The sequence below is a fragment of the Asterias amurensis genome, chromosome 18, assembly GCF_032118995.1.
Source record: "Asterias amurensis chromosome 18, ASM3211899v1".
In the NCBI taxonomy this organism is placed as follows: Eukaryota; Metazoa; Echinodermata; class Asteroidea; order Forcipulatida; family Asteriidae; genus Asterias; species Asterias amurensis.
In genome coordinates this window covers 11,742,596-11,767,419 of record NC_092665.1, presented here as the reverse complement: position 1 = coordinate 11,767,419, position 24,824 = coordinate 11,742,596, and the positions used below count along the sequence as shown (strand labels likewise).

At 40.2% G+C, this 24,824-nt stretch overlaps 2 protein-coding genes across 4 annotated transcripts in view; one reads left to right on the top strand and one right to left on the bottom strand.

Annotated features, from left to right (window-relative positions):
- The window catches only part of LOC139950801 (protein ELYS-like), a 68,271-nt gene that overhangs the window by 18,102 nt on the left and 25,345 nt on the right, over positions 1 to 24,824 (bottom strand). For 2 of the 3 annotated variants that reach the window (XM_071949615.1, XM_071949616.1), the window contains 14 exons: positions 24,461 to 24,580; positions 23,769 to 23,870; positions 22,832 to 23,022; positions 22,314 to 22,408; positions 21,714 to 21,898; positions 20,187 to 20,334; positions 19,185 to 19,332; positions 18,813 to 18,899; positions 18,426 to 18,560; positions 17,205 to 17,277; positions 15,024 to 15,153; positions 14,233 to 14,292; positions 12,940 to 13,045; positions 11,836 to 12,233 (listed from right to left, as the gene is read on the bottom strand). In XM_071949615.1, the coding sequence (XP_071805716.1) occupies positions 11,836 to 12,233; positions 12,940 to 13,045; positions 14,233 to 14,292; positions 15,024 to 15,153; positions 17,205 to 17,277; positions 18,426 to 18,560; positions 18,813 to 18,899; positions 19,185 to 19,332; positions 20,187 to 20,334; positions 21,714 to 21,898; positions 22,314 to 22,408; positions 22,832 to 23,022; positions 23,769 to 23,870; positions 24,461 to 24,580 (1,978 nt within the window). The remainder of the gene's footprint in view (positions 1 to 11,835; positions 12,234 to 12,939; positions 13,046 to 14,232; positions 14,293 to 15,023; positions 15,154 to 17,204; positions 17,278 to 18,425; positions 18,561 to 18,812; positions 18,900 to 19,184; positions 19,333 to 20,186; positions 20,335 to 21,713; positions 21,899 to 22,313; positions 22,409 to 22,831; positions 23,023 to 23,768; positions 23,871 to 24,460; positions 24,581 to 24,824) is intronic. The other variant, XM_071949617.1, reaches the window with a different exon arrangement.
- Positions 139 to 9,298, top strand: LOC139950805 (retinol dehydrogenase 7-like). Its single transcript, XM_071949624.1, has 4 exons — positions 139 to 1,287; positions 6,761 to 7,019; positions 8,326 to 8,492; positions 9,051 to 9,298. The coding sequence occupies exons 1-4, from the start codon at positions 954 to 956 to the stop codon at positions 9,290 to 9,292; spliced, it is 1,002 nt and encodes a 333-aa protein (XP_071805725.1). The 5' UTR covers positions 139 to 953; the 3' UTR covers positions 9,293 to 9,298.

Sequence of the window (24,824 nt, the reverse complement as noted above, 5' to 3'; positions counted from 1 at the left end):
ATGAGTTTAACAGCCAGGCAGCGTGGTGGATCAGAGAGAGAGAGAGAGAGAGTGTGTGTGCGTTACTGACTACATGTACTTTTATCCGGCTGCCGTTAGTCAAGAGTGTGAGCATCGGATCAGCGTAGCAGTCACGTTCCGAGGGGTTGTCCTGGTCAACAGACCTGAGGTATCGTTGTCGGATCAAGACCTTGTCTTGTTGTTTTTTTTTTGGAGGGGACTGGCTCAAGGAGACAGCTGGCGGAAGTGAGTCAATACGTCTCTCTTGTTTGTACCTCGAGGGATTGAGTTTACATTCACAAACCCGGGGAAATAACTCACAATCGAGAATGAGCAACGTTGATGTCAAGTTTTTTGTTGTTGCCGCTGCACAGGGAGCACAGCACCATTCGGCCCGTCCGGTTTTTTTCTCTTCTTCTTTCTTCAATCGGCACACAGTAACCCCTCAGGCTAGCTTGGTATTTCAATTAGAATCATCCAGCGTTTCTGTTTAACAAAACGTTCAACACCGGTTTGTGTCGTTGTTTAGACATCGAGCCCAAATTGCCCTGGACAAACTTGTCGACTGTCATTAAGGGATCGGCCTGTCTTGAGGTGAACCAAAGTGACAGAGTCTTCAGGGAAGCCGAACGGATATATAATCGGTTTTTACGGCTGAACAATGTCAACAAAAACATCTAATTTAAATTCCGATTTGAAGCTGTAACTCAACTGACCTGCGAAAGTTTGTTTACAATTTTGGATTTGGTTCGGGTTTGCCTGCTCTTGCGAAAAATAGTGCTTGGGAAATGCATTAGTGGAACTTTTTAAGATGAATTTCAGGAACTCCCACACCGTGTTCAACTTCTAAAACTGTAACAGAAAGACTGACCACTGTATCACAGGAGATATTTAGTCAATTTAAAAAAAATTAGGTAGTGATCGGGGGACAAAAACTCTCCAAAACTACAACAATGGTTCACTGGGTAGTTCTCGTTGCCGTGGTGATTGTCATCGCCATTCTCGTCCAGGCCGTCATGGACAGACAGTTTTTGAACGTCAGTGGACGTTACGTTCTCATCACGGGCTGCGACACCGGGTTTGGTTACCTTCTGGCCCGCACGCTGTCCCACAAGAGGAAACTCAACGTCATTGCGACGTGCCTGACCAAAGCAGGGATGCAGAAGTTTCAAGAGAACGGGGACGGTGCGATCGGGAGGATCACACCGATACAGATGGACGTGACGAACAGCGAGAGTATCCATCAAGCCCTGGCAAAAGTCAAACAGATCCTCCCTGAAAACACAGGCAAGTATTTCCTTCCACACATTTTTGAAAAACAGGCAGTATGTTATGTTTTTTGAAAGGGCAAGGGCACCAAGTCATTTTCTCTTCGGTGAAGGGATACCCTTTTAAGGAAAGTGTAAATTTCTACTGGAGCATTTCAAGGGCACCAAGGCAATGACCAGGTGGCGTGGAGGCAACTACCTTCTTTGCCTTCGTGAAGTATCAGGCCTGAGACAGTTTTATTAATCACAAGTGCTGACCTACATGTACAAAATGGCAGGGTTTGCCCTTAACCTTTAAAGTGACTGGCTAGCAGGACCAGTAACCTCTGTCAAAAGCCCGTCAGCTTTTTTCACTAGTCCATATTTCAAATTAAACGGGGTTGCTCTCTAACACTGAACTAGCCAGCAGGACCACTTGGGGAGAATTTTGACTAGTCCTCTGTTGTTTTAACTGGGCCCAATGTCATAGAGCTGCTAAGCACAAACATTTGCTAAGCATGAAAATTATTCCCTGATAAAAACAGGATTACCAGCCAAATTTCCATTTGTTACATAGTGCTTGTTACTGGTATTCAGCTTTTGTTTGGTTATCCTGAAAATCACAAGGAAATTTGGTTGGTAACCCTGTTTTCATCAAGGAAGAAATTTCATCCTAAGCAAATTTTTGTGCTTAGCAGCTCTATGAATTTGGGCCCTGGCATTTAGCCAGTGGAACACAACTAAGGGAGAACACTAAATGGTTTAGGCTTTTACAGATTATTTTCTGGCTATTTCACAACAACTCTACTGATTTTTCTGAGGGTGAATCGAAAAATCATATTTAAAGGCAGTGGACACTATTGGTAGTTACTCAAAATAATTATTAGCATAAAACCTTTCTTGGTGACGAGTAATGGGGAAAGGTTGATGGTATAAAACATTGTGAGAAACGGCTCCCTCTGAAGTAATGTAGTTTTCGAGAAAGAAGTAATTTTCCATGAATTTGATTTCGAGACCTCAGATTTAGAACTTGAGGTCTCGAAATCAACCATCTAAACGCACACAACTTCGTGTGAAAAGGTTTTTTTTTCCTTTCATTATTTTTTTGCAACTTCGATGACCGATTGAGCTCAAATTTCCACAGGTTTGTTATTTTATGCATATGTTGAGATACACCAACTGTGACGGCTAGTCTTTGAATAGTGTTCACTGTAAGACTGGTCTTTGACAATTACCGATAGTGTCCAGTGTCTTTAAGTAGGAAAAACGATCTTCCCTGTTTTACCACAAGTTGAGCAGCAGCCACAACTAGATAATCTCACACTATTTAACACTACTTTAAAGAGATTTATACAAGGTGCTACCGCAGACCTTACCTAAGCATTAAAAGTGTCACACGTAGACTACACCTTGCATTGTTGGTTGTCCAGCATGTACAATTACCAAGAAACCACATTGTAAAATAATCCTAAAGACATCAAACTTTAACAAAAGATGTCATTTCAACTTTGGACTTACATACATCTCGGGGGGGGGGGGGGAAGCAATGTAACAAAGGAGAACATTTCTAACTCAAAAGTGTTGATAATTGTGTAAAACTGTACCGTAAAATGAATCGGCGTTCCAGAAACTAAACCGCAGCCCAATCGACTGGCTCCTTTAAAGTATTCATGCTCTAAGCATTACGAGTGAAAACGGGACACAGACTACAAAGAATATTTACGCAGCCCAATCGTCTGGCTCTTTTGAAGTATTCATGCTCTAACATTGTGAGTGAAAACGGAACACAGACTAAAAAGAATATTTACGCAGCCCAATCGTCTGGCTCCTTTAAAGTATTCATGCTCTAAGTATTACAAGTGAAAACGGGACACAGACTACAAAGAATAAGCCATGTGTATGTGACAGAAAGTTACAATGTCGTTGTCGATCGTATGTTTTTCAAATTTAAGTCGGGATCTTGTGATGTCTAAAATTGAAGGAAAAAGTACAAGGCAAATTTTGCATGCATGTCGGAGGTGAAATTCATAACCTTGGGGTTACAGTCATAGTGTGTGCTACATTTATGCTCCATTTACATGAACTGTACATGTACACACATGCTTTGTACTGTGCAATAGACAATCGAATGGTACATGCACATGGTAACAACATTCAATGTGTTCATATAGGATTTGAGGCATTGCATGGTGAGGTATCAATGTATATTTGGTTTGTGGTAACACCATGTGTCTATCTACTTGCCAGGTAGAGTTTGTTCTTAGAGAACTGTCTTGCTTTATTCTACTACCGCGGAGTAGATGTTCGGGGGTTCGGGAGACTTCTCAGTTCTGAAAAGAACTGTCCTGCTTTTTTAACTATTACCCGGGCGGATGGTACATTCAATGTGTTTATCACATGCCCTTCATACCGTGCTAGTCTGGATGCCAACAAGTCTAATCACGGACCCGCTGGTTTGCACTCAAGACCAGTAATCTCACTTGATGTATCCCATTCCCAACAAACATTGTATGCATACAATAACAAATCTGTGAAAATTTGGACTCAATTGGTCTTTGAATTTTCAGGAGAATAATGAAAGAAAAAACACCCGCACAAATGAGAAAATACCTCTTTCTCAAAACCTATGTTATTCAGAGGAAGCTGTTTCTCACAATGTTTTATACTATCAACAGCTCTCCATTGCTCGTTACCAAGTAAATTTTTATGCTATTATTTTGAGTAATTACCAATAGTATCCAGCGCCTTTAAGAGACTGATTAGCCGTTCATTTCATGGTGTCAATTCTTTAGCAGGTGAGACCAGGGCCCAATTTCATAGAGCTGCTTAAGCACAAAATTTTGCTTAAGCAAAAAAATCCTTGCTTAGTAAAATCAGATTACCGGCCAAGACTCCACTCAATTGTTATGCTAAGTGAACAACAGCTAGTTACCAGTCACAATCAATGTATATGGCATAACATTTTGGCCAGTAACATGGGTAAAATAAGCGAGCTGTTTTCGTGCTTAAGCAAATTTTTTGCTTAAGCAGCTCTATGAAATTGGCCCCAGGTGTTTATAACAAGATATCATTTTACCACATTACCCTCAGTCACATCGATATGAATGCTCTCTGTCGTACAACAACCGAGTTCAACGATCGTACGGTTTTTAAAGCGACGGTGAACTATCGGGTTTAACCTGGAGAGTGCACGTATTTTCACCCAGTGTCAAATTTTCATGAAAGACATGCCTGGAATTTCTCTCCTAAAGAAGCCACTATCCGTGGCAATGAGGGCATCGCCATTAAAAAAGTGTTAGATTATGGGACACCAAAGTTCTTTCTGGGGACACCAAAGTCAAAACAAGAGTGAGGCCTCTGAAAAATGTCTTGCCAGTAAAAACAAGACTTGATAAATGACAAAAATTACGAAACAACGCTGACGCTGTTTTTTCAAGAAAAACTTCAAACACCAGTTTAAACCACATTCTGTGCTTACCAGAATAAGGTTACCAGCCAAAAAAAAATACAATGTCACATGGACCATTTTGTTTACTGGTATTCTGCAATATTTGCTTAACCCTAAACAACAAAAAAATTTGGTAAAAAATAACAAGATTTATTTAGTACATAAAGCAGCATCAATGTACTTTACAAAAGCAAACAAAAAACCCAACAGAATAAATAATCTGTGAAAATACCAGTGAAATACTTGCGTTTGTTCATCTTTTATAGGACATTGTATAGAGATGACCTATTTTGTAATATTTTGTTAACAAATCTGCTTCCAACAAAATACTTGTGATAATTTTCAAACAAATATGTTTCTAAACAAACTTCCATCACCTCAAAACAGTAGCCAACACTCCGCAACCCTTCAAAGCGGAAAATTTTGTTTTGGGTTAGTTTCAAGTAGTCGTCACGCAACTGTCAAATGTGTTAAACCATGTACCCCGTATGCCCGCATTCACCTTGTCAGTTCCCGTCCCCATCGCCAGATTCCTGGCAAACATTCTATATGCACAAGGAGTCACCTGAAGCTCCACAGCCGGGTGAACGACCTGCGGTCAATGGTCCAAATATTTTACTTCCTTCCCTGAGCAAGCCCTCAAGTTCAACCCCTCGCCACCTGGCGGTGATGTTAGATATCTCCTTGATAGAATTTGGCCAACTGCCCTGGGGGAGTGAAACCCCACCCCCTCGCTTCAGAGAGACATGTGTCCAAGTCAGTCAAGTGTATAGTGCCCTCTGGGCTGATAGCAAAACATTTTCCCATCCTGAATTGTTAGCGTTTCTCAGGTATCGGATATTTGGAGTGCCCCCTAACGATAAATGTTTGGAGAGTTTTGCGATCGTACTCGGCGGCCTTAGGGGGTAGCACATTCTGAACAAATCTTTGGCATCACTTATTAAGGCTAACAGTTTGTGGTTAACTGCCCGTATATGTTAAATCAGAACATGAGTTTATCAGGGGAAAAAAGTGGGAAAGACCAGTCAAAGTTTTTGCTTTTTAAAATTTATACAAATTATTTCAAAACAGAAAGTCAAAGGATGAACCAGTTGTTTGTCAACAAAGATGAACAGGTCGGTTGTAGAATCTTGAGCTTTTCATTCATTAGCTTAGCAAAAATCAGCTGGGAACCGGCACCAACACCACACGATACATAGTTGTTAACCCAAATCTGCTCAGCAGCATTTTCATAAAGGTCTGCTGAACTTCCAGGTGTGAGATCATATGAACATGTATTTACATTTAAATGACAGATAAAACAGGGCGTCCTAATTTACACTAGGGTCTCCAAAAGACACTCAGACACCCCTCTGGCTCACACTATGATTGGAAAACAGTTCCCTTTTGATGTGCACATGAAGCAGACTGAGTTTAAAGGCAGTGGACACTTTCAGTAATTACTCAAAAAAATTATTAGCATAAAACCTTACTTGGTAACAAGTAATGGGGAGAGGTTGATAGTATTAAACATTGTGAGAAACAACTCCCTCTGAAGTGACGTAGTTTTCGAGAAAGAAGTAATTTTCCACGAATTTGATTTTTCCAGACCTCAAGTTTAGAATTTGAGGTCTCAAAATCAAGCATCTGAAAGCACACAACTTCGTGTGACACGGGTTTCTTTTTCTTTCATAGTTATCTCGCAACTTCAACGACCAATCAAGCTCAAATTTTCACAGGTTTGTTATTTTATGCATATGTTGAGATACACCAAGTGAGAAGACTGGTCTTTGACAATTACCAATACCAATAGTGTCCACTGTCTTTAAAGGGTTTCACATCTTACGGGTTTACAGAGGATGTAATTTCAGTTAGATATTTATAGATGGTAATAATGTGGATCAAGTCTTTCATCTTCCTGAAAGTATGGTCGTAAAACATGAACATTTTATTACTCCCAAACCCCTTCCAACCCCCAACCCAGACTTTTGTTGACATGCCAGTGATATCACTCCTGAACAATGCTTCATTTGGACAGCAACAAACTTATATAATAATCACATTTGTTGCCTTTTTTGTTGCGCAGGTCTGTGGGGACTGATCAACAATGCTGGTATCAACGGACCGATCGGCTGCTACGATTGGCTCAAACGCGATGAGATCACGCGCGTTCTGGAGGTCAACCTCGTCGGCAGCATTGAGGTCGCGAACGTCTTCTTCCCGCTGATCAGGAAAGCGCAGGGACGCATCGTCAACATGTCGAGCATGGTCGGTATATTCCCGACGGTGTCCATGGTGTACGCACTCTCCAAGGCAGGCGTGGAGGCCTTCTCCGATAACATACGGTAAGATGAATATCTCTAAATCAGGGTTGGAATTACACGCAGGCTAAGCAGGCCATCGTTGCCCAATACCTGGGCCTTGGTGCCCCTTTAAAAGTCTTCAATTGACTTTAAGGTTTTCAAATATAAGTCCCCTTTGCAAAATTTCAAAAATGAAAATCTTTCTATCCAACCTAGTGTAGTAAAATCAAGGCTGACCCTAACGGGTTTTAAGGCATTGCATAGTGAGGTACAGGTAACAATGCAGGTCCAGCACTTCACAGAGGCAACAAAGGTGATTGCCTCCATGCCCCCATTGCCTTGGTGCCCTTAAAACGCTCAGTAGAAATTTACAATTTTCTCACAGAAGGTGGCTTTTACCATGGAGAAAATGCCTTGGTGCCCTTGCCCTTTCAAAAACGAAATCATACAGACATGTCAATATATATATATTTGGTTTGTGGTACACCGTCTTTTTATCTACTTGCTGGGTAGATCATGTTCGTTTCAGAACTTGTCTTGCTTTATATTCTACTACCGCGGAGTACAGATTATGCAGAATTCGGGAGACTTCTTAGTTCTGACCCTTTTGCTTTTGGGGGTCAAATTGCATATGTACAAATATGGTCAGCGTGTAAACGCCACACGGCCGACAATGTGCATACACTGTACAACAACACAACACGGGTCATTGACATTTAAAAAAAAATTAGGGGAATCAGTAAACAAAGTTTTTACCGGGATTTTTACAAGTTTGAAACTGGGACCCATATCTTAGGAGATACGATACATTGAAATGATGGCATGTACATGTTTTCATAACCCCTGGAGTTATAGATTCCAAGACGCTTCTAGGAACAGTATCCTCAGGGCTAGAAAAGCAGACAAACAAGCCTGAACTATATGGAAAGGTTTGCGGTAACAGTTAACACCATGTAATGACTATCTCTAAATGAGTTGGGGTGGTTCTGAAAAAGAACCGTTGGTTTCAACTCGGCGTTTCAATCAGTATGCTCTGATCGTCTTCTTTTTTGCTCTATCCAGAAGACAATCAGAGCATACTTTTCAAGTTGAAACCAACGGTTCTTTTCAGAACGACCCCAACTCATTTAGAGATAGTCATTACATGGTGTTACCGCAAACCTTTCCATATCGTATTTCCAATATGCAAAGTTTCAAATCCTACTTAAGCCTGAACTATTTAAAATGGAGAAAAATACAGCATTTTCTATCATCAGGTAGACTTTTAAAAAACAGACTGAATTCTAATAAAAGTCTGAAAATATCTCATCCCTGTTTTTATTTTTTATCCTGGACGATTAAATGACAGGGTGGTGATGAAGAACCTGGGTGTATCTGTACACATCCTGGAGCCAGCGGCGTTCAAGACCAACCTGACCAACCCAGAGGTCGCCGAGGAATCTCTGAGGATGGTGTGGGACAGGCTGTCAGAGGAGGAGAAGACGGCCGCTGGTGGGGAGGTAGTCTACCGCACCAGTAAGTCTCAATTTCAAAATTCAGTTTTCATTTCACTCAGACCTGATTCTTTACGGAGGCAACGAGTGTTTGTCGACGAGGTAAAACGAAAACCACGCAATTTCGAGGCATGTTTGTGTAGGTCATTGTATTCTCCTTTTACAACATCTTTCTAACCATATCGATTTTAAAACAAACGGTTACAAAATGCTTTTCAAAGACCAACTCGACCGATCCAAGGCAACGTGTTCCTTTAAACTATTGAAAGCTACTGTTATTCTAACCAAGTAACTTTTTATTGCCATTCATTTTAGGAGCAATAACTAAATATATACCTTCCCCTATTGTTAAAAGCCCAAAATGTTGCTTAGCAAAATATATTGCTAAGCAGAAACGGGTTACCAGCCAAAATACCATGTAATGCATATAATTTGCGACTGGTTCCCTGCTATTTCTTGCTTTGAAGAAAAATTCCCTGAGCAAATTTTTCTGCCAAACAGCATTATGAAATTGAGCCCTTATAATTGGCCAAATCCAGTATTGCGTCCTCAACTACGTGTTACTAATTTCTCTCTACAGTGCAACGCGGCCTGCGAGGTACGCTCAGCAGAGCTTCCCCGAATCTCCACTTGGTAACGGACGCTGCTGAGCACGCCCTGTGCGCAAGGTGGCCGTGGAGACGCTATCTACCTGGCGCAGAGGCAAAGTTCTTCTGCAAGCCGATGTCCATGCTCCCGGCGTTTCTCGCGGACTACATCATCTTATGGATTAAAGCTGGTATCATGCGCGTCCGACCGGAAGACACAGTTGAAGACGAGTAATTTTTAATGAGCAATAAAATATACCCGAGTTCAACCTCATCTTTTAAACCCCCCCCCCCCCCCCCCACCCCACAAAAAAATGTGGATGATGGCCTACTTAGGCATTTATAATTTGGGGGAAAAACATTAGTTGTGCGGTATACATTTGTAATTTTAAGATATTTTACGTCTTAACCGTCCTATACTTTTAATATGCACTTGTTTGTGATAATGATTTTAAAGTGTTTAAATTAATTTTGTCAAGATGCAGTGGGGAAAAAATTCAACGTTTGGTGCTTGGAATTCATGGCTTACACCCCCCCCCACCCCCAAAAAAAAACAAAAACCCTCACTCTATTGTGTCTTTATTGTGTTCTGGGAGTCTCAGGGATTCTGTAGAGGTTTTTCGGCGTGAGTGGGGGGGGGGGAGGGGTTACTTCCACATCAGAGGGAAAGAGTGGGTAAAACAAAAAAAATCCCGGGGGGGGGGGTGTACATCTCCCTATGACACATATTGGGCGTGGTATAAAAAAGATATTCCTATGGCATTAGTTGGTGTTGCCTATCTAACCATTTTTTCGCCAATAAAAGCAAACCTGTTATTTTTTTGTGCATTATACAATTTTGAATAATACCGTTAATTTCCTCACAATTAAAATAAAATTTGATTTTGACTGTTAAGGCCAGATGAACACAAAGTGAATAGGGAAGGGAAGATATGAGTTCGGAAGAAAAAAAACCACTATCAACAGTCCTATTTTGGTCTATTTTGGTTTACCAGCCAACTTGCTATGTGATGTGTAGTTGAGACCGCTTTTCAATTTTATTTTTTTTTCAAATTTCTTTTCACAAATCAAATTTGTTTTAAATTGGTGTTCTTCTCGTCCAAATGCAACAATATTGATTTTTTTCTTGTTAAGGGCTGATTGGTTTTTTTGTGTGGAAAATAAGCTATTAACTGTTAAAAAAAAATATTGAGTAAAAATCCAAGATGTAAATCAATACATGGATTGTCATTCATTCATCGCATTTTTTCTGGCTCAGCGATCATTAACTGTTAAAAAGTTTCGTCAGGCTCGAGTTACCGGCCAAAATGCTGGTACTCTGTTATTTTTTAGACTTAAAACAATGCAATGTTAAACTGATCTGCCATTACATACTGAAAACACCCTACCTCACGTAAACGTAATATTTTAATTGGTCCGTAGGTTTTACTTGTTTTCATAGTTGTTTTTATATGTTTGTGAATATTTTAGACTTAGATTGTAGCCTTTTCAGTTGAATAAAAGACCTAGATGAGTGTATCCGACCGACACAAAACTGAACAAATCAATTATAAAATGTACACAGAAAATAACATTTTTAGAATTTGCGATTTTTACATAACTCGTAGTTTTAAATTAGATTTGCGTAAGGGTTTGAAGTACAATAGAAGACTGTTTTGTTTGTTTGTTTGTTTGTTTGGGTTAGATTAAATTATAGTGTTTTGGAAACGACTCTTTTGATGATAGGGGGAATGTCAGGTGACCTAATCAAAGAACTAAAAGTAGGATTTGATTTTGATGGTGAGTTTAGACGTAGCTTATGAGTGGACTAAAAAATTGAATAAATTGTTCAGGAATGGAATAAATAGATCAATTCTACCCAAAAAATTATTTGTCTTTTTACGAATTTGCAAATTTTTGGTAAATGTCTTTGTTTGCTTTGAACCAAACAGGCCCTAATTTCATGGCTCTGCTTTCCGCAAGCAAAGAATCAGCGCTTGCGGAAGCAGGGAATTCTGTGCATACGTCCAGCGTATTTCACAGGTTAGCGGGGTATTATGGGTTGTACGCGTGCGTACTCCACATTACAAGGCATTCTATGCTTACATGGCTAGCGCAGAAATTCGGCGCTTATACGTAAGCAGAAAATCGTGATCGTAAACGCAGAATTCGGCAGTAAGCAGAGCCGTGAAATTCGACCATGGTTACCACCTAACTGCCGCTGGTAGCATTCTTTGTTTCTACTGAAGCAATCCGATTATATTTGATAACTGGTATCACGCATGGCTAGGTTACCAGCTACCACCACCCTTGGGGATTCTCAAAGTAAATTGTTCACCTATACAAATTTTCTGTAACACCTTCAATACAACTGCAGGAATTCAACACAAGATCATGTTGCTCGTGTGTCGATTGTCTGAATTCCTGTGGTCCACCATACCTGACCAACCTACTGATCTTCCACAAAACATCTCATAACTTGCGCTCCAGTTCGAAAAAGATCTGCATTATTCATTCCTAGAAGCAAACACAGTTGGGGGTTACTGTGCCTTTTCTGTAGCGGCCCCCGGGGAATAGAACAATCTTCCCAACAACATCAGACAATCACCTACAATACATTTTTGTTTTAGACGTCACTCAAATCTCATCTGCTAACAAGAGCTAACTGTACGGCACCATGAGCAATGATCGTTGGAATATGGCGCCATATAAGTGTTAAGATTGATTGATTGAACACTTAATCACCAAACCCTAAAGACCAACGCCCCCCCCCCCCAACTTTGAAAAATAAAGTCTTACCTTTTTGTTGATCAGTCACTTCCATAGCTAAATCCTCTTCCAGATCATGCGGAGCATCAAAGTTAAACGCTATCTCATCGTCGACAAACATCCCCACGGCCATCTCAAAATTCTCAGTCGGTGGACTTTCAGTCAGACTGGGTGACGTATCCTGTGACAAACGATCCCCTGGGGTGGGGGTGACTGCCTGTTGGTATTCCTCATCAGGGGTGGTTGGTTGGGGTAGTGGGGTCGATGGTTGCACCTGGGGCGATGGTGTCCGGTCACTGGGAAGGGGCGATCGCTCTGGGCTGGGGGTCCGTGGTTGGAGGGGCGGGGTCGCCATTTCAGCATCTGGGGTGGGCGACTCGTTGAGGGGTGGTGTGACATCAAACATCAGCTCAACTGCAACTGGTTCCCTGTAAAATCAAAGTCCCTGTACTTGATTAAATATTCTTGGCTGATCATTTGTTCCCCCTGAAAGTAACCTAAACTGCCCATTTAGAAATCTTGAAGTTTGTAAACATTATTTGTGGTGTGTCATGGCCGAGTGGTTAAGGTCACCTGATTCAAGCTCTGGTGTTTCTAATCAACAGGGTGTGGATTCGAGTTCCGGTCGTGACACTTGTGTCATTTAACAAGATACTTTACCATTATTGTTTTGTCCTTCAGATGGGACATGCAGCCATGTGGCCACGTGTACTAGAATTGGCAGTGCACAAAAAAGAACCCAGAACTCTCGTCGAGGAAGCGTAGGGGTTAACTCCTGTATTTCTGCCGTTGATTTCACAAAGAGTTAGGACTTGTCTTATCTCGAGTTAGGACGAGTAACTCTTCCTAACTTAGGATTAATCTTAAAGTCTGCATGCGACAGTGCAGGGTTGGGACTTGTCCCAAGTCATAAGATTAATCCCAAGTTAGGAAGAGTTTTGTGAAATCGACGGAAGGTTCATTGCAAATACCCTTGTTTAAAGGGTTCCTCAGGCTTGCAAGCTACAGCGATTAAGTTTATCTATGTGGCACCTTTGGTTTCATTACCAGAAATATGTAATTATATCATAATTTCTGATCTGAATAAAATGTTGTCCTCTTTGGGTACATTTTGCTAAATGGTGGGTAACGTACGTTTTGACGATGACCGGTGAGGGCGTTCTAGGTTTGGTGTCGTCAGCGAAGGTGATTCTCTTAGGAACAGGTGTTGGCTTCGCAGTCTGCTCCGAGGTCGGTTTGGCTGCAACCAAAAAACATTAACAAAGGTAAAATGTCTGCACAATTTTGTGCCAGAGGAAATGGGGGAAAGTACCTTTTAACCCTCTCAAATAAAAAAACTACTAGGACCTAACCCCCCTCTTGGATATGTGGAATGGTCCACTCTAGGATATCGAAGGACTTTGATTGCCCAAGGGCATTGCATTTTGGAGAAAGCAGTGAGATGATTAAAATGTGCCATGACCCATTTTGGGGGTTTTATCTAAAAATCTGAGATTTCCCATCGCTGCAGGGAACTAGAAATAAGGGATGGCAACAACCTCCAACTTTATCCCGAAAAGCGAAAGGGCAAATATTTACTGCCATACCATCCAAGATCCATTCTGGGACCTGACCCCCCTCTTAGATATATGGAATGGTCCATTCTGGGATATCAAGGAATTTGCCTCCCCCAATCATTACACTATGGACAAATTGTGATTATGTGGTATAATTTATTGGCCTCAGTAAAGGCTTCAACATTTGAGGTAACTAAATTTGGAAAAAAAGAAAGACAAAAAGTAAACGGCCTGACGATTCAACCCTAGCAGAGTTTTTCTCGAAGGCTAAATGACAACACAACACAAGACACAACACACATGAACAGGTATACCAGTGAAAAATAAGCAGTATTAAAGACAGTGGACACTATTGGTAATTGTCAAAGACCAGTCTTCTCACTCACTGTATCTCAACATATGCATGAAATAACAAACCTGTGAAAATTTGAGCTCAATCGGTCATCGAAGTTGCGAGATAATAATGAAAGAAAAAACACCCTTGTCACCCGAAGTTGTGTGCTTTCTGATGCTTGATTTCGAGACCTCAAATTCTAAATCTGATGTCTCGAAATCAAATATCGAGGAAAATTACTTCTTTTTCGAAATCTACATTATTTCAGAGGGAGCCGTTTCTCACAATGTTTTATACTATCAACCTCTCCTCTTTACATGTTACAAAGTAAGGTTTTATGCTAATAATTATTTATAGTGTCCACTGCCTTTAAGGTAATACATAAATAGAGAGAGAGAGAGAGAGAGGGGGAGGCAGAAACCACACAAAAAAAACAAGGGATAAACAATGAATAAGAAGATCAAAGGGAAGGGGCTGGTTTGACCACAAGAAGTTGGAAACTGAAATCTGAAAACAGAAATCTGACGATTCACTCACAGAAGGCACTCTTGTGTGTGACAGATGGGGGAGTAGGGAAGTCCACCTCAAACTTAGCACCTGATTCATAGATAGAGAGAAAAAGTTCATTCATAAATACTCCAGACAGTTTCTCTACTCCTGAGAGCGCGTCACGTTGGGGTGTTTAGACGGTTGATAATGACCAGCTGGAGCTGTTTATAACCTTCTGGCTTCCAAGATTATCACGTGGAATGCAATTCATAGTAACAGCGCATCATCTATTTCTAAGGGCGCGTGCGTAATCTTTTTCTAAGCGCACGCGCGTACACACAACCCACGGGCAACAGACTCTTCACAAAGTTTTTGAACTTCCTCAAATTTTCAACTGTCAAAGTGTCTATAATTGTCTGAATTCAGATAAAAGCTACGTGACAAAAACATGTTACAGTATAGCTTCTGACTGGCACCCCCATATGAAGATATTGACAAAATAAGGAGATCGCCAACATTCAGGTTTGATAGCTCAATTGGTAGGGTGCCATCATGTTAATCTAGATTTCGCAGGTTCAATTCTCGCTCCAGTCAATTTTTCTTTGTTCAAATCCAAAACATTTCAGATAAAAGTCTGAGAGTTCTCGTCCCTAAAATAGTGGGTGAGCAGTTTTTCTTTTGTAACTTGTGATATTGACAGTAGTAAAAGACCTCCAACATTAGGGTGAAATAACTTAGAGGTTGCAGGCTCAATTGGTCTTTGTTCCAATCAAAATTATTTCAGATAAAAGTCTGAGTCTGAAATTGTAGATAAACAGAATTTTTCTTTTGTGACTTACGGACGCTTTTCTTAGCTTTGCCTTCCTTGGCCTCGGTAGGTATCCTTTGACTGGTGTTCCGCACTTTGAGTATAGAATGTATGGAATGTACAGTTGGTGTCCCTTCGTTTCTAAGCTTGGTTGGTGTCCTCTGCAAAAAAAACCATAAAATAAATAAAAAATCAGTCAATATAATTACTCGGTTCTTTAAAGGATTCGGGTACTTTTTCAAAATGTCCACAGATTTACATTAAACTTACAGGGTTTGAAGATAATGATAGTGGAAAGCTTCTCTTCAAATATTACTAACTAAGGTTGTGTAGTTTTTGCGAAATGAGTAAAATGAGTCACAAAATAGTTTTGGTCTCATGTAACCAAAATTATTTTAGCATGTAAAATCCCCAGTGCTAATTTTACATGCTAAAATATTACACATATACCCGTATACACGTATACCAAAACCATAGCATAACTGGTTAACACATTTTACATGCTAAAACTGAGACGAAAATTATTACTTTTACTCATTTCTAAAAAACTACAGCACCTCAGTAAGTAACATTTCAAGGGAAGCTTTCTACTACCATAATCTTCAAACTGTGTAAGTTTAATGTAAATCTGTGGACATTGTGTTTTTTGTTAGGAAAAAGTACATAGATCCTTTAATGAGTTTTGTGAACAAAATCCACAGGCAAATCACATGGGTGGGATTCGTTACCAGAACCTTTGCATTGTTGTGGCAGATGTCCAACCACTAGACCATCCAGCTAGATCGATGGCTAGATGCAGTTTGAGTCCTATGTGTTAGCAGCAAGTACCGCAACAATTTAATAGATGTTAGTTTTGCATTGTGGATAAAGAATACAATATAATGTCAGACAAAGTAAACTACAATGCTATACCTTATGTTGGTACAAAAGTACCAGTAGCACAAATTTTAACAGACGCTATATTCACATCGGGGAAAAAGAGTACTGTTGCGTTACTCGCTGCTAAAATATGGAATTACCGGGCAATCTCAATGGTCTAGTGTTAAAGACAGTGGACACTATTGGTAAATGTCAAAGACCAGTCTTCTCACTTGGTGTATATCAACATATGCATAAAATAATAAACCTGTGAAATATTCAGCTTGATTGGTCATCGGAGTTGCGAGATAATAATGAAAGAAAAAAACACCCTTGTCACACGAAGTTGTGTGCTTTCAGTTGCTTGTATTCGAGACCTCAAATTCTAAACTTGAGGTCTCGAAATCAAATTCATGGAAAAATACTTCTTTCTCAAAAACTACGTCACTTCAGAGGGAGTCGTTTCTCACGATGTCAACCTCTTCCCATTACTCATAATCAAGAAAGGTTTTATGTTAAAAATTATTTTGAGTAATTACCAATAGTGTCCACTGCCTTTAAGACATCTGCTCTAGAGTGACAAAAGTTGTGGGTTTGAATCCTACTCTAGTAATTTGCCTGTGGAATTTGTTTTTACAGAGCTTTAGAAAGTACCGAGTAAACGGTGCTTCACAAACATCGGTGTATTGGTAAAAACAAAGAATAGCACCAGATTTTGCCAAGAGTACAAATATATGTGATGATTGCACTGCAACTGGTCGCCGGTAATGAAACTTGGTAAGCAAATTATTGTGTTTACAAAATTTAAGTAACATGGTCCACGACAGAGCAATGTATGATTGAGAACTTATAATAATAAATAATAATAATAAGACTTGTAATGCGCACGTATCCACCCTGCTGGGTGTTCAAGGCGCAGAAAAACCAACAACAAACAAAACAAAACAAAACAAAGAAAAACAGACACAAAAAAATTAGTCCTTGAAAACCTGTGACATAAGATAAGTTTTGAGAAGAGATTTGAATGTTGTGGTACAAAGACAAGATCTAAGATTAAGTGGTAGAGAACCTGAAAGATGAAGATGGAGGAAAAGGCAAGCGTACCTTGAAAACCTGTGACATAAGATAAAGTTTTGAGAAGAGATTTGAATGTTGTGGTACAAAGACAAGATCTAAGATTAAGTGGTAGAGAACCTGAAAGATGAAGATGGAGGAAAAGACAAGCGTACCTTGAAAACCTGTGACATAAGATAAAGTTTTGAGAAGAGATTTGAATGTTGTGGTACAAAGACAAGATCTAAGATTAAGTGGTAGAGAACCTGAAAGATGAAGATGGAGGAAAAGACAAGCGTACCTTTCTGACTGGAGGAGTTTGTAGCAGAGTCAGGGCAGAGGCGCTGGTATAATCTATAGGAGCTCTGGAACTGCTGCCGGAAACAAAAATAAATAAAAGTTGAGTAAACAGGATGTACTGTTCACATTATTGTGTAGACCATGTGAACTTTGTTTACAATAAGTGTGACCTTGTGCTTTCTTTGAGTATTCTGGCAGGCAAGGTACCACACTGGTCCTATGGGAAAGTTGACATTTTGTGTCATAATTGCCACATAAAACCAAGAATTATGAGAGTAAGAGCTGGACATGTTTTAAGATGTGCCCCCTTTCATCATATCAAAAGTTGATAAGAATTAGACAGTGCAATCTCAATAAAATAGAAGATTTTATGTTTTCTTCCATTGAGCTGTGTACAAATCGTGCCTGCAGGAAGTCCAGATTCTGTGTTTTTTTTGTTAACATGATGTCACAGGTCACACAGTCTTTAAGATACTTGTCATTTTCAAAACCACATCTTCAGCTTGGGCTTCGTCCGGTCTGTGCAAACTTTGAACATTGCCATTTGTTGACGAGTAGCCGATATTAAACGTTACTCATGCTCGATAAGCGTGTACAGAAGAAATAGTGAAAAACCAGGGAAACCATCTGGCAAAGACAGACATGATTGATTACAGCCAGGAGTGGCTATCAACCCAAAGCTAAGAATTTGTTTACAACTGCTGTTGGAATTCTTAAAGGCAGTGGACACTATTGGTAATTACTCAAAATAATTATCAGCACAAAACATTCTTTGGTAACGAGTAATGGGGAGAGGTTGACAGTATAAACATTGTTAGAAACGGCTCCCTCTGAAGTGACGTAGTTTTCGAGAAAAAAAGTAGTTTTCATCGAATTTGATTTTGAGACGTCAGATTTAGAACTTGAGGTCTCAAAATCAAGCATATGAAAGCGCACAGCTTCATGTGACGAGGTTTTTTTTCTTTTCTTTCATTATTATCTTGCAACTTCGACGACCAATTGAGCTCAAATTTTCACAGGTTTGTTATTTTATGCATATGTTGAGATACACCAAGTGAGAAGACTGGTCTTTGATAATGGCCAAAGGTGTCCAGTGTCTTTAAAGGGAATGTCGTTGCAGGCCTGGATTGTTATCTTCGTGAAGACAGAGTAAAAAAAACTTGCGAGTTTAAACAGCGCTGAATATGAGGTTAAATTGTGTCTGTTCTCATCGCTGATTTACCTTGTCATTTTCTCCATGAATCTGAGTGATGAATCGGTCTGCACAAAAGGTCGCGTCTTCGTTGGAGAGGGTTGGCGTTTCCATGGGCTGAGGTCACGACCCATGACCTCTGGGTAGACGACACTTGACAGATCACTGCAAGGGTGAAAAGAAGACAAAATCAACCGTGCATCAAGAAAATGATAACACTGATGAGTAAAGTAGGGTCATAGATTGGTAACTACTTTTAATAACCAATTGTAAACATTGAGGAGGAAAAAATATTCCTTGAGCTTTGTCTCAATTAAGCATGCTTTGGGCCGAACTTGCACAAGTTTTTGTCTAGAATCATGAAGACAGATAAAAAGGTTTAAAGGAAATAAATTTAACAATGAGAGAGAAACAAACCCAAATCTTGACTTGGTTCTCGGGGTGATGGGTGTCCCAACAAACGGCTCCATGGTCGGAAGATCTTCATCTGGATCCTCAGAAACACTGGGTAGGAATAAAACATATAAATAAGCATTACACTCCTAGTTGCAGAGAAGAAAACATGGTTAACATTTAAGATTAGGCCCAAGCAGTGTTCTTTGGTGGCTAGGGTGACAGGGAATCAAATAAATAAGTATTATACTCCTAGTTGCAGAGAAGAAAACATGGTGAACATTTAAGATAATGTAAATGTCCAAGACTAAAAAAGCAATTGCCATTGTAGTGTCTGAGACCACAACATGTGACCACAACTTCTTGAAACAGCCTACCCCCAAAAAACCAAAGTACCTTTTATTGTACATGGCCTCGTCTTCGCGGACCTGGGCTCTCACTTCTGCAATGCGATCAAGGACAGCATTGATCAACATCGCGTTGGACAGAACCTTGGACGTCTTGGCTGGGTTGATGACGGTCGACAGAGGTTTGGGTTTGCTGACTGCAGGAATGAAAAACACAAATCAAATAAGACGGACAGAATCAAACCATTAAAATCAAAATCAGAGAATCTTAAAACATGTCATTAGTAAAATAAGATCTCACTTTTATAAAACATTTGTGGATAATACAGTATGAAAATACTTGCCTTGGATCAGTCTAGTTGGTCTTTGAAAAGTGTTTGTAACCATTTGTTATAAAATGCATATGGGTGGAAAGATGTTGTAAAAGTAGAATACAATGATCCACACAAACATGCCTTGAAATTGCACGGTTTTCCTTTTACCTTTTTTCCTTTTTACCGACAAACACGGTCGGCCACGGGAGTCAAATTTATGGGAGTCAAATCTTTGACTACCATAAATGGCCGAACGTGTTAGTTCGCAAAATAAAAGGAAAACCACGCAATTTCGGGGCACACTTGTGTGGATCATTGTATTCTACTTTTAAAACATCTATCTAACCATATGCATTTTATAACAAACGATTACAAACGCTTTTTATAGACCAACTCCTCCGATCCAAGGCAACGTGTTCCTTTAACCACTAAAAACTATACAATGACCAATCTTCAGAGGCAGAGTTTGATAAGACTTAAAGGCACTGGACAATCTATTGGTAACTACTCAAAACAATTATTAGAATAAAAACTTATTTGGTAACGAGCAATGGAGAGCTGATGATAGTAAAAAAACATTGTGAGAAATGACTCCCTCTGAAGTAACGTAGTTTTTGAGAAAGAGGCACTTTCTGCTCATTTTAGCTTAGCAGAAATTTGCTGAGCATGATTTCTGCCTAAGCAGCTCTATGAAATTGAGCCCTGGTGTTTGACACAACAAGTGTTCCAAAACTTACCCTCTCTACGAATTACAGTCGCTCTCCTAGTGGACGCCTCAGGACCAAACGCCAGTCTACGTTGGACGGGTGGGAGAAGCTTAGCGTAACTCTCTACGATTGCGTTTCGTGCCGTCGCCCGCTCTCTTGCTGCGGGATCCGTGTCAGCCTGATGAAAAATTTACGGAAGACTTTTAAAAATCTGATCATTCCACATGACACCACAAGGGTTGTGATTGTGCACAAATTTAAAATCCAGAATTTAGTTTTATTGCATGCATGTAAAATTTTTGAAGAAAAATGAGCTCTGTGGATTTTCTAAGGGTTTCTGGTTAACAGGTTTTTTTGTTAGAGATTGCATAACATTACAAGGTTGGATGGCCACTTCAAATTGAGGGCTACACTGATTTGGGCTGTCAACCCAAAATAATAAACTTATTGAATGGCCTTTTGACTGTGTTCTTTCTCTGTGACATTTGATACTCGTTATCATTAGCTGTGTCTCAGATCAATGCACAGTGGACAATATTTTGAAATCTGTGCTGGGTGGAACAAAGTATTTTGCTCAGAGTGCTGGGCAAACATCGTGAGTCCTGAGCAGGCCCTCCCGGCATTGTCCATACAATAGACTCTTCCGACAAATATGTTAATTGCAGATAGCGTGTGCACACTAACATTTTGGTTGGCAAAATAAGGGAACATGGCGCTGTTTTGTACACGGCTAATGGCTGCGTGACGCAGACACAGTTGCGAGTCTGCTTAGTGCACAACTCTATGGCGTTTGCCAACCGTAAGGGTCTGTAAGCATGCGTGAATGTAATTAGCATATTTCATGGGAAGAGTCCATTGGTGTGACACTGGTAGTGCTGGGCGAATAGTGAAATTTTGTTATTCGGATACCGCTGGCCAACTATCCGAAATTAACCGGATATTCGAATAGTTTTTTTTGCCGCTAGAGGGCGCTATAAAAAAAAAAATATACATATATAATTTTTTTTCGCTAGAGGGCGCTGTTCGTTTGTGAATAAGATCTTCTGGGCGGATTGATATTAGTTTTAGACAGTGTCACTCGGTTCATTCATAAAAATGACCGGATCTAATTTAAAGATGGCGATTTGCTTTTTCTTTTGATCGTGATTGACTCTACGTGAAGGAAAACTTTTGTAATGTTTGAACAAATTACGTCAGAAATGTCATTGTTTTAACTCTTCACGAAGGTGAGCATAGTTAAATACTTAATTTATGCTGTTTTATGCTGTTTAATAGAAGTTTCATTAGGATTCAGACAAAACATTCATGTCAGTTGTCGCCCGACGTCCGCGGATATTCGGATATTAAAGAATATCTGGTTACTTGGTTGTAATTACAGAACTATCCGGTTTATAAATAGCTATTCGCGCCCTATGCGGATATCCGGTTAAGAAAAAAAAAGGCATTCGCGGTTACAGATAGGAAAACCTATTCGCCATTAACCGGATATTCGAATAATTCGCCCAGGCCTAGACACTGGAACCATAAAAGTAAGAGGGGAAAAAAAACACAATTTACCATCAGTCCTTGCTGTTTCAGTTTCTCATTCATGCGGATTGCTTCGACGTAGCGAGCTCGCTGTAGATAATGCATGATCAGGAGTTCCTGGGAGTTAGGCTCGGTGGATTCCTGAAGGTAGCGCTCCAGTATGGCCTCCTCCTCGTTGTCAAACGGAAGCTTTAAAAGTTGATCGATAGTCTTAGCTGATGGAGGAAACAAAAATTCATAACAATTCCTCAATGAAAAAACCTTTTACCACATGATATCATTGCAGGCTTGCATAGGTTATCTTTTTTATTAATAAATACCTGGGACAATTAATCCATCCTGATAGCCGCAACAAGCAGATCACATGGCCGTGTTTTAACATATGATACAAACACGGTAGAGTGTTTAAACAAAGACTTATTGCCAAAAGAGGGCGCTATTAGGTGACTGTGTGCAGTTTCATGGTTCAATTTTTAGTATTTCGCATAGTTTGACTCGAGCAAGTTTGAAACTTACTTGAATAGCATAAAAGTGGCGAATAACATTGTTCAGTATAAGATTTTCCGATAACAAAACCCATGGCAATAGGCCCGTCAGAAAAATACTAAGAACAAAAACTTAAAGACGTACTTTGCTGTGAGCCTAGAATGAGGTGACCCAGTAACTCCTCTGTATTTGCTTCATCTCGGTACTGACGCTGAAAGTGGAACGCTTCCGCAGTCAACCTGAAAAACACAAATCACATTATTTAATAATTTTCAAGTAAGGAAGTTAACCCTTGGTAGTCACAAGGTATGCAGATATTTGAGTTTTGTTCTCATAAAAACACTTCTAAAGGTTCATCGTCAAAAGTGTGAAAAACATAATATCTCAAATAATGCTCCGTGCAAAAGCATTATATTGTTCTTATGGTGGGTGGGTACCATTCCCCGATACTTCACGATTGCAACGATAGCAGGTGCCGTCGATGCCCCTACCAATTGCCCTAATCACGCCTCCATCTTAAAAGTAAAACAATGATCAAACAATGAAAAAGGCACATCTCTGACACGGGGCGCACAGGATGGGCCAGCCACACACTTCTTATGACCTGTAGCCAAGGGTACCCTTCTCAAATGACGTCATTTGAGTAGCGAGTTGTTACTCACCCGTTTGCAAGCAGTACAGTTAGGAACAACTTGACGTCTTCCCTGGTGGTGAGAGGAGGGTGGGCAGTCCGGACATACTGCAGGGCTTTCTTGCTCTCATTCTGGTACAGAAACGCTTTCAGGATGTGACGGTGCTGCCATGGTGCAAGGTCAAGGGTCGTGGTGGGGTCAAGTAGCATGTCAATTGCACCCTGGGGATACAACAGATAAATGCAAAACAAAATATTATAAAGAACACCGACTTGCTCACACAACTTTGGACTGGATTCTTTACTTTTCAAAAGCCTGCCATCGATTTCACCAACTCTTCCTAACTTAGGATTAATCATAAGACTTAGGACGAGTTAAATTCTGTATCCAAAGAGGTTAGGACGCATCAAACCCATCCTATGTAAGGACGGGTTACTCGTCCTAACTCGAGATAGGATTAATCCTAGCGTTTCGTGGAATCGGCTGCAGGGCTTCTTTTAGTCAAAGATGTGAGCTAGTGTATAGACCAATCAAAAGCGCACCGGGCGCGCAAGTGTTGAGCACCAGGCGTCATTTGCTGCGGTGTCTTCAGTGCCTAGATTGTGCACAAAAAGACACCGCAGTGGTTAATTTTTCAATAGAGGGTGCTACCAATTTTGTTTTGTCGGATTGGTCTATACACTGAGTGACTGCTTTGAGTCCTAGGGTTACAACAGCGGCTCTTGAGGTGATACACAGAGTACTCGATTTGCTAAGGCTCTGAGGTACTAAGAAGCTGCATAAGATGGTACAATGAAGCTGCCATTGCTGTGAATACCGATTGCTACGGACAGAAGATAGCTTATAATCACAAATTTTTTGACTTTCTCAATGCACGGCTCCGGTTTGAGTAAAAAAGGGTTTATGATTGCGATTTTCAATTTCGAGGCATGATATAAATGGGTAACTATTATAAAAGGTAACTTACATTATATTCTTTCCTGTCGAGCAATGAGAATCCATGGAGGAGTTTTTTCACACCGATCGGCAGAGAGAAACTCTGGTAAAACTTGATAATCTTTCTTCCAAGCTGATGAAAAAAAAGAAAGAAAGAAAAATTCGTTTCAAAGATAATAATAAAAATAATACTTTAGTTCTTATATAGCACTTTTTCACACCCAATGGGCATCTTAAAGTGCTCAGTGTTTATCTTACAAGGAATGTGGAGCTACGTTTTAAAGTATGAAACCTATTCTTCTTACATACATGTAGCACCGTGTTACAAGGTGTTGTGGCGCAATATGCTGCGGATCAGACCAGGAACACCGGGTCGAACCCCCTCTCTTTGCAATAAGTGCACTGGGTTATTCAACGTGCATTACACAACACACAGGACCAACGGCTTTACGTCCCACCCGAAGGAGGCAGCAATAATGGTTAAGTGTCTTGCTTAAAAGGACACAGGTGTCATGACCGGGACTCAAACCCACACCCTGCTAAGCAGAAACCACAGAGCTTGAGTTCTGATCCGCTCGAACAAGATACTGATGAATTATACAAATTTTAATTTCCAAATATGGTTGTAACCAAATAGGTCTCTCACTAGGGTGAGGCCAGGCATAAACACCCCCCCCCCCAAAAAAAAAAAATATATATATATATATATATATTTTGTTTTACCTCTTCCTTCTGTGTGCCACTCAGTTTTGACACGTACAGAACGTCAAGCAAAAAGTATCCCACGATGCAATGCTTGGTTACCACGGGAACAGTGTCAACAAGGTACATATCCAACAGTGCCTGTGTAAACAGAATTAAACAAGGTAAAATATTACAACAGAAGCAAAACATGTGGTGCAGCACAATCCTAATAAATTTTGTTGAGAAAGGTTTTTAATCCTGTCGGTAAACAGCACAGAACTTTGCATTTGCAGTCCAGACAAGGCTTTAGGCAGCTCCCAGGGTACTATGGAAATATGTTCCCTGGTGATTCTGTATCTCATATGGGAAATTAACAAGGACTGGAGGAAGAATAAGTGAAATA